This window comes from Gekko japonicus, unplaced genomic scaffold (assembly GCF_001447785.1).
Source record: "Gekko japonicus isolate JY-2015 unplaced genomic scaffold, Gekko_japonicus_V1.1 scaffold963, whole genome shotgun sequence".
NCBI classification, from domain to species: Eukaryota; Metazoa; Chordata; class Lepidosauria; order Squamata; family Gekkonidae; genus Gekko; species Gekko japonicus.
The window spans coordinates 675,921-685,954 of NW_015172583.1; the positions used below are offsets into that span (position 1 = coordinate 675,921).

The 10,034-nt window shown below is 49.5% G+C and overlaps 1 protein-coding gene across 1 annotated transcript in view; it reads left to right on the forward strand.

The window, feature by feature from the left end:
* The window catches only part of NCKAP1L (NCK associated protein 1 like), a 129,765-nt gene that overhangs the window by 106,413 nt on the left and 13,318 nt on the right, over positions 1–10,034 (forward strand). Inside the window, exons 28-29 of the mRNA XM_015421475.1 lie at positions 138–254; positions 5,952–6,061. Of these exons, the coding sequence (XP_015276961.1) occupies positions 138–254; positions 5,952–6,061 (227 nt within the window). The remainder of the gene's footprint in view (positions 1–137; positions 255–5,951; positions 6,062–10,034) is intronic.

The following is a 10,034-nucleotide window of genomic DNA, read 5'->3' on the forward strand; positions in this document are numbered from 1 at the left end:
ACCCCCCCCCCCCCCCCCTGACATTTTTTTGGGTGAGACTGCCAAGCTAACCAAGCCGGGGAGAGGAACCAAGAGCATAAATCCGGCTTATTCCCGAGATCTCTCACTGTCCATCATCCCTTTTACCTCCATGACAGATGGCTCATCCCCGGAGGAGGAATACAAAGTTGCCTGTCTGCTGCTGGTCTTTGTAGCCGTGTCTCTGCCGCTCCTGGCCATGGACCCTTCCTCTGTCTATGTCTCCAAGATCAACGGTAAGATACAAGGCACAGCTTTTTGGCTTTCCCAAACCCACCTTGCTGATCTACTTGTCAGACATACATGCCATGCATCCTCTGAAAAAAACACATGCCTGCAAGTGTTAGTCATGGCGGCGGGACCCTGTGGCCTAGCACCTCCCTTGGAGCCAGTTTGGAGTAGTGGTTCAGGAGCGCGAACTCTAAACTGGGAGAACCGGGTTTTATTCCCCACTGCTCCACATGCAGCTGCTGGTGTGACCTTGGGTCAGTCATAAGTTCTTTTAGAACTGTTCTCTTAAGGGTAGTTCTTGGGAGAGTTCTCTCAGCCCCACCTACCTCACAGGCAGTGTTCCCTCTAAGCTGAATTAGTGTGAGCTAGCTCACAGTTTTTTAACCTCTGGCTCACATATTTTTGTCTTAGCTCAGGAAGGATGGCTCCAGAGCAGTGTTCCCTCTAAGCTGAGTTAGTGTGAGCTAGCTCACAGTTTTTTAGCCTCCAGCTCACAACATTTTTGACTTTGCTCAGGAAGGATGGCTCCAGAGCAAACTAATTTATGCAGTACCCAAATCACTCACTCACTACTTTAATGCCAGTAGCTCACAAAGTAGAATTTTTGCTCACAAGACCCCACAGCTTAGAGGGAGCATTGCTCCAGAGCAAACTAATTTATGCAGTAGCCAAATTGTTCACTCACAACTTTAATGCCAGTAGCTCACAAAGTAGAGGTTTTGCTCACAAGACTCCACAGCTTTGAGGGAGCATTGCTCACAGGGTGTCAGGGATTGTAAGGCTCTCTGAGGCTCCTTCAGGTAGTGAAGGGCAAGGTATAAGTCCAATTTCCTCCTCCTCCTCCTCTTATTCCTCTTCTTCTTTTCCTCCTGCTCCTGCTCCTCCTCCTCCTTCTCAGCAGCGAGGATAACGTAAGCAGTATCTGTCTCAAGTAGGGCTTCCAACCTCCAGGTGGGGCCTGAACCTCTCCTGGAATTATGACATCTCCAGACTACAGAGATCAGTTCTCCTGGAGGAATTTGCTGCTTTGAAGGGTTAACTCTATGGAATTATACTGTCCTCAGGCTGCAGCCTCAAATCTCCAGGAATTTCCCAGCGTGGAGTTAGCAACCCTCATCTCAGATTTCATTCCTAAAGTACCATCACACTCACCTAGATGTTATGCCATTTTAAGAGCTGGACTCGGCCATTTAAAAATGCTGCGACGTGGGACCAGGCAATCCTGTTTGCTCATCACGGCTGTTTTGGCACTTGAAAAGATGTGGGGTGGGGGAGTGCGTAGTCCCACGGTGCTGTGGACCCGATCTGGAATGGGCTCTCAGGTAGAGTTGTCCGGTCTCCTGGCAAAACCATAGAATTTCTGTTCAGTCCCAGAGTGGTATGACATCACTTCCGGGTTCATGCCGGAAATGATGTCACAGCATCAATGCACCTGCTCCCCCCATGTTACTGTCCTCCCATCTCCTGCCAGGCATCAGCCACTGGCTTGCAACCCTACTGGCCTCTCTGCGTTTTTAAATAGCTGAGTTCAGCTCTAAAGTGGCATCAACGTAGACGGGTCAGACCTATGGATGCCGTAATGTCTAGTTTGGCCCCGAGAAACTGCATCTAGGAGGAGGTAATGCAGGTGAGGGCAGAGGTCACGGGTACAGGTTTAATTCTGAATGGCTGGGATTGTCATGGAGCGGGTTTAGCCTTCCCACTAATCGTGTGCCCTTGAGTGCCCTCTGGTATTTTCTCCCATATAAATGAGCAGTTGCATTCTTTCTTAGTAAACAGTTGCCACTGGGCACTGTTCTAACGAGGGAAGAACTTGCTCTCTGCCCCTGATCATGAAAAGCCTTGAAACTGTAACCATTTGATAGGGATCTAATGGGAAGGGGTGCCTTGTACATCTGATCCCCCATCCCAGCTATGTACTGGTGTAGCTTCTCCGGGAGGCACGGGCTGGGGTCCAGAAGGGCAGGTCACAGGCAAGGTTGCAGAGAGTAGCCACAGTCCAGTCCAAAAGTCAGGGGTTCCGGAGAACAGGTTTACCAAAGTCCAGTCTAGGGTCAAGGAGTTCCAGGCAGCCAGTCCAAGTCCAGTCCAAGGTCAGGGGTTCCAGAAAAGCCAGTTGTCAGGTCCAGGCCGAGGTTCAGGGTTGCAGAGGTCCAGTAGCAGCAAGGCAGCCACAAACTGCTGCCTCTCCCAGCTGAATTTATAGCCAAGTCTTAATGAGCTAAACTCCCAGCCAGTTCTTTGGCAGTCATCCGAAAACTACGCATTTGTCTCTTCAATTGACTGCTGATGACGGACCATGAGTCTCGCACCTCTTCTCCTTTCTTACAACTCTAAGCCTCTCCGACAGTGTTGGTGCTGCAAGAGTGTTGGCGAGCTAGGTGGGCTGGGAGTGACTTCTGAAGTCTTATTTACTGCTTCCAAGCTACAAGGGGTTGGTTCGGTTTCAGCTGTAGGCTGTGACTCCTGACCATCCGGTAACCTGATCTCTTGTTGTTCTCTGTCTGACTCAGAGCTACCTGTTCAATTACCAGCTCAGGGCTAGCAGGTAGCTCTTCATCTGAAAAATCTCAGCCATCACTCAGCACAGACTGACTTATGACAGGCTACTTCTGATAAAGACCAACTTTCATGCCATTGTCACTGGTGAAGGGTGACCGCTTATACTAGTAGTGCCCCCGAAAAGGGTTCTGCTGTACTGTAGCAAAAATTAATAGTGATAGGATGTGCAGCTCCTGAGGAGGAGGTGCCTGTACTTTTGGTTACCACTAATAAGAAACAGCTTTAGGGTCTGGTGGTGGGGTTTGGATGCAGAGTATGGGAGCAAGTCTAGAGATGGGACTATTAGAGTAATGCACGCCCCTTGGTTTTCGGATTGATTTTGAGGAATTGATTTTGAGGAATCCAGCCTGGATCTCCCCACTAAGTAAAGCCAGCCCAGCTCCCGGATGCAAAAAATACAAGGGGCACAATATGATGGGCTGGGGCAGCCCTGATTGGTGGGGTATGCTGTACACTTGGCCATGTGCTATGGACTCTAGACCTATGATGCACTGAACATGGTGGGCATTTTGCTGGCTTACGTTAAATAGCAATTGGAGGAGGCATTGTAGTAGTCAAAGCCATTTCTCCCTTCGCAGATCAGGTTAGGGATTTTAAGGAGCTGAGATAATTATTCTGTTCCCAGTGGGTGTTCTTAAAAAGTGGGGGAAAGTCCAGGACTGTGAGCCAGGGTACCTACATTCTTTGCGAACCTCAAATGCCATATGCATCCACTTGTGTTTGTGTTTTTGTTTGGGAGGGGTAAATTATACAGAGGGGTGAAGCCCCACTTTCTGCCCACTGGAAGTCATGCTTAGCCACTCACCAGCCTTCTCGTCCTCAGGGATTTTTAGCAGTCACTACCCATGCATTTTCAACCCTGTCTTTTTAGCCTTGAGAGCTAGACTTTTGAGTGTGCTTCTTATTTTTCGATGGAAGCTGAAATTCTTGGGGTGCTGAAATGGGTTTCCAGGAGCAATACTGTCCTTTCAGTGCAGTTTCAGATTAACAGAACACAGAGATCCCTGCCTTTACATTCACAATAGAAAATTCATGGGGCTTTTTTCAAGCTTAGTTTCCATTGCGAGATGGAGCACTTGAAGTTAATGTTTGTCAAAATCTGGACTTTTTGTGTACTCTATATGTAATATAAAGTGAGCAAAGTTAGGGGCTAGCTATCCGATTGCAGAATAGGCCCAAATTTTACTAGCTATGAAGTCTTTTTTCATTCTGCCAAGCTGTTATCCAACTGACCTGGATGGGACAGGCAAGCCGGATCTTGCTGGGTATCGGAAGCTAAGCAGGGTTGGCCCTGGTTAGTACTTGGATGGGAGACCACCAAGGAAGTCAAGGGTTCCTACGCAGAGGCCGGCAGTGAGAAACCTCTTCCGAACATCTCTTGCCTTGAAAACCCCAGGCAAGTTGCCTTAAGTCAGCTGCAACTTGACAGCTCCCCCTGCCCAAATTCCAACATTTCTGAAAGGTTCCTTGCTGTAGCTAATTCCCCCCTACACACACACACACACACAACAGTGGAATCCTATGCAGTTATTCCAGTCTAAACACATGGATTTCAGTGGGCTTGAACAGGAATAAATCTGCATAGAATTGCACCGTTCAGCACCTTGACCCACACTTGTCCCTCTTTGCACCCCTGGCTTTAAGCAGAATGTGGTGCTTGAACCATGTGGGCTTTCCCATGATAATATATGGTCCAGGAATATGATTAAGGATTATTGAGGGGATCCTTAAGTGTTTCCTAAAGAGTGTATGATTCAGACTCATAGGTTGGTTTTTCATTGATCGCATCACACAAACAGGTTGTGGCTTGAGTATATGTTGCAGTTTACATTGGCTGCATGACAGGTGCACCGTCAAGCTTTGGGGTCCGTATGGCTGACCCAGGGTTGCCAGCCCCCAGGTGGGGCCTGGAGATCTTCCACTTTTACAGCTGATCTCCAGCTGACAGAGATCAGCTCCCCTGGAGAGCTGCTTTGAAGGGTGAACTCTGTGGCATTGTGCCATACTGAGGCCCCTCCTCTCCCCAAACTATGCCCCCTCCCGGATCCAACCCCAAAGTCTCCAGGTATTCTCCAACCTGGACCTGGCAACCCTAGGCTGACCGATATAATTGTTGCTCCGATAGCAGAACAAAGATTGAATCCAGTGGCACCTTTAAGACCAGCAAGGTTTAATTCTGGGTATAAGCTTTTGTGTGCATGCACATTTCTTCAGATACATTCTGATTGTGTAGGAGTAGTGACAGAATCTGCTAGGGATATTTCATCTAGGAGTTTGGGGGGGGTGTTTGTTTTCTGCAAAAGCTTCAGTGCCAGGGAGATTTTCCAGGAGCCAGTTTGGAAGGGGAGAGGCAAACAGCCGTACCAGTGAGAGGAGGGACCCTCTTCTCCCGTGGTGCTTCCTGATCTCTTACGGCCGTCTTCATTATGTCTGTCATGCTTGATTCTTTCCCTTGCTCGAAAGCCAGTTGAATCCGACTCTAGAGTTGCGGTGCTCATCTCCGTTTCAAAGCACTGTTTATTTGCTGTTTATTATGTACGTCATATAATGTTTCATGTTTATTGTTCTCCCCTGTTGTAATCTTGCTTTCACTGTCTGTATTATTCAGTTGTTTTCTGTGGATCGTGCTACGGTTTCGCTGGTTCTCCCGCTTTATTGTTAATTGTAATCCCATCTCGAGTCCCAGCTGAGAAGGCAGACTGCCAGTGAAACAAATAAATAAATCCTGAGAGGGAGGGCAGGAAGGGATGAGCCATTGCTTGGCTCTCGTGGCCCTTTCTTATAAGCCCAGGGTAATGCCGATCGCTACTTTGGGATCCGGAAGGATTCTCCTCCAGGCCAGACTGGCCCAGGGATCCTGGAGTGTTTGTGGTTTTTTGCTTTCCTCTGGGCATAGAGCAGGGGTCACTGAGGGATTGAGGAGCAAGTAGCTGTGAATTCCCTGCATTGTGCAGGGGGTTGGACTAGATGACCCTTGCGGTCCCTTCCAGCTCTGTGTTTCAATCGCTGCGTCCAGTTTTCTCAGGTCGCCTTGATCTTTTCCATCCTTCCTTAAACTCCTTCAAAGATCCACAACGGTCACGGTTCAGAGCCACAGTTCCTAGAAATGATGGTACTCATGTAGATCTCTCTCTTTCTAGGCTATAATAACAACATCCACTGCCTAGCTAAAGCTATCATCCAAGTCTCAGCTGCCCTCTTCACTATCTACAATAAGAACATCGAGAGCCACCTGAAGGAATTCCTTATGGTGAGTAAAGCCCTTCATCTGTATAATCTCACATATGCATTACACAGAACCTTCAACCCGGTGCCCTCCTGTCATGATCCTGGGCCTATAGTGGTGCGGCCTATGGGCTCTAGGGAGGCCTAGTGGCTCCAGGGAAGCCACTATTGGAGTAGCTGTCAGGGCCTACGTCCCCCAGGTCCCCCCTGGGCCCTGTGATTGGCTAAAAGGGGATTTTGGAGGGAAAACCTACACCAATAGGGGAGCAGAGGGTGGTACCTGGGTCAAAGAGATAAAAGGCCTTGCCCAAAGTGGGAGGGGGTTCACTCCTAGGGAGCGGAGCTGGTGTGAGGCTGCTGCAGATGGAGGGGTCCCTCGTCCAAAGGGGGTGAGTCAGCTGGAGGCCAAATACCTAGAGAAGGCTAGGGGCAGTATAGCCAGTCAAGTTAGGGTTTCTTATTTTGCTGGGTTACCTGCCTTTACTGTGTTCATTTGTCCTACACATTATTGAATCACAGTTATTGTTAAATCCCTTTAATAAAAAATAGTTTGTTACTCTGCCTGGGTCCTCACGCCCTCATTTGATCACTTATAAGGGGAAACCTGCTGGAAAAGGAGCGTATAAAGGGGGTAGGGTGGGTGCTCTGTGTCAGGTTCCACAGCAAGTCACTCTTCACACACGTTTCTTAAGAAGTGCTATGCTTTATTAGTGTACAAGACTGGTACCATGTCCACAGGATTATTGTTAGGAATAACTAGAAGGCGGGAACATCCCAATACATATAGCTGGGCAAGGCAATTAGCTAAGCAAATGAACTTCGAGCGCGCGCACGTGGGAAGACTCCCGGCGGGAGGTTACATGATGAGTGGGAGAATCTCATGGTTTCCTGAGAGCAGAAAAATTCACACCAAATGTGGCATGTTTACGGCAAGCTGCTGAGCTGCAAGCAAGGTGGGAACAGGGAAGGGTAGACTACACAGATATGGCAGCTAGCTGACAGTCTGGGCTCTCCCGAGGAGACCCATGCCAGAGTGGTGGCAGCCATTAGAGAACCTTTCTAGCCACTGCCCGTGACACCGCCCATTCCCATTGTATTCCATTTGTAATCGAACCGATGTGATCAATAAAGGCAGCTTGAATGCTTTCGTTCATGGCTTGCTAAGCAGGGTGGGGAGGTAGGCAATGTTCCCTCTAAGCTGAGTTAGTGTGAGCTAGCTCACACTAACTCAGCTTAGAGGGAACACTGGAGGTAGGGACCTTGGGGAGATGACCTGCTACTTGCTGCAATCCCCCTGGCTGGAGCCTGAGACTCTTAGGGTCAAACTCAATGATAATGCAGGAGATCCTTGATCAATGCCTCCCACCCCCCACCCAGGTTTTGACCAAAGGAACCACTGGAGTGCAGGGATTGGACCAGCAGTTGTGACTTGAGATTAGGCGGAAATTTAACCCTTCAGCCTGTGATCATTTTCTAATTTACATCCATGCACATGCCCTCCAGCAGTTATTTGCTGTGTGGGTCCCACACACAGCGAGTAGCTTCTGGGAAAGAAGGATTAACGGTGCCACCCTAAACACAGCTAGGTTCTAGTCCAATAGCACCTTAGAGACCAACAAGATTTTGTGGGTATAAGCTTCCGACAGTCAAAGACTCTCGAAAGCTTATACCCCCAAAAGATCTCATTGGTCTCTAAGGTGCAACTGGGTGTCACGGATGATGGCTTCTGGTGCCCTGGCCCCACTGCTGTGGCTTCTCTTATGTTCTTATGATGACCATGCCGGGCCCCTGCCGGCGTTGGCAGTGCAGCCAGAGACGCCAGCATCACCAGGGCTGGAAGCTGGCCATCCAACATTGACTTGTCTTATGTTCTTACGATGACCATGCCGGGCCCCTGCCGGCGTTAGCAGTGCAGCCAGAGTCACCAGCATCACCAGGGCTGGAAGCTGGTCCCCCTGATTCTTCGGGAGTTGACAGCTTGCTGCCACCAGGGCTCGAGCCAGTATTCCCTGCACCTGGTCCAGCAGCCGCCGATGAGGTACAGGTGGAAACGGAAAGCCCGCCTGATTCACCTCCGCAGGTGGCTCAGCTGAGGGAGCAGCTCCGCAGGGACTTAGCAACCCACCGCTGAGATGCACGGTGGCAGGGAAGGCGGGTGCTGAGTCCCTGAGTACTGACAGGAGCGCCGCTGCTGCTAAGGGAAGCACTGCTGGAGGCCTAAATAGGTTCCGCTCAGGGTTAGGCTCTCCGTGGAAGCAAGGTCACATCTGTGCTGACCCTCACGCCCACCCTCGGTTCCTGTTTCTGCACCTCGCTCCTGTTTGGCTTCCTGGCTTCCTGACCTCCTGCTTCGGACGACTGTTCTCATGGACTCTCAGCTCAGCTCCTGTTCTGACTCCCCTGGCTACGACCTCTGGACCGGGCTGGACCCCTGCCTCCTGGCCCAGCCCAGCCTGTGACACTGGATTCGAATCTAGCTGCAGACCAACGTGGCTACCCTCCAAAACTATCCCAAGCCCAGAGTAGCATCCTTTTAAGTCCATTGACTTCAATGGACTTTGAATGGTGTAACGCAGCTCGCAAGGGGCTGTAAATCCCTTTTCCCCCAGCACCGCTGTCCCAGCCCAATTTGCCCTCCTTTTCCAAATGGTGTTACGCAGCTCCATGTTCCCAGCCTAATTTGCCCTCCTTTTCGACAGCAGGTCTTGCCTGATCACGGATCTTTGGCTTCTCCTTAAGCTGAAAGCAGAACAGAGCAGGGAGAAGGAGTTGTAACAAGCCCAGCAGCTGGGGAGATAGCTGGTTGCAACCCCCGCCCAACCACTCCCAGTTTTGCTGCTGCATTCTTTTGATTTTCCTGTAGCCTGTCCACACACTCTCCGTTTTTAAGCCCAACAGTGCCATCCTAAGCTTGGGTATACCCAGAAATAAATGGCATTTGGTTCAGTGGGACTTAATTGAGGCTGCAGTTCTGAGAATGCTTTTCTGGGAGTAAACCCCACTGAATAAAATGGGACTTACTTCTGGGCCGGCCTGCTTAGGATTGCTTCCTGTGTTTGCTAAAATCAGATAGAAAGATGTCTGTGAGCTGCAAGATCAGCCTCTCTCTTGTGAAATTTAAAAACCGCCTCCCTGGTCTCACAGGTGACGACTTGTCCCAACTCCTTCCGATAAGGAGGATATTTACGACCTTCAGGCTCCAGCGAGTGCCTTTTCTGCCATTCTGTACGGATGCTTGAGGAACACCATGCATGATCAAAGCCATGGCATTCGTGGTGCTGGTATCGCAGAAGATTGTCCGCTGTCATGTTTTCCTTTTTGTGGGAACAAGGGAGTTCCTTCCCCAGCACCTTCCTCTTTTTCACAACTCATCTGTTTTACAGAAAATGTAACTTTTAAAATTTCCTAGTGAGGAGAGGCTGTTTATTGAGGAATACGTGCCCTTTTGTTGCGGGAAAGACGGAGAAATGCATGTGGACAAGCATGTGGCAGAGGCTGTTTTAAGGCTACGTGATGGTTTTAGTTTGTCTTTCATATATTTATTTCAGCTTTGGGAGGTCTTTCAAAAAATTTTAAAGTAACATCACTGGTAGAACATCTGCTTGGCATGCAGAAGGTCCCAGGTTAAATCCTTGACATCTCCAGTTAAAAGGATCAGGTAGGAGGTGATGTGAAAGACCTCAGCCGGAGACCCTGGAAGGCCACTTGCCAGTCTGAGTAGATAATACTGACTTTGATGGACCCAGGGTCTGATTCAGTATAAAGGCAGCTTCATGTGTTCATCTCTATCAGTAGAAGAAGAAGAAGAGAAGAGATTGGATTTATCCCCCGCCCTTCACTTGGAGTCTCAGAGCAGTTTATAAACTCCTTTCCCTTCCCCTCCCCACAACAGACACCCTGTGAGGTAGATGAGGCTGAGAGAGCTCTGACAGAAACTGCTCTTTTTCAAGGACAGCTATGCCAGAGCTTGTGACTGACCCAAGGTCACATCAGCAGGT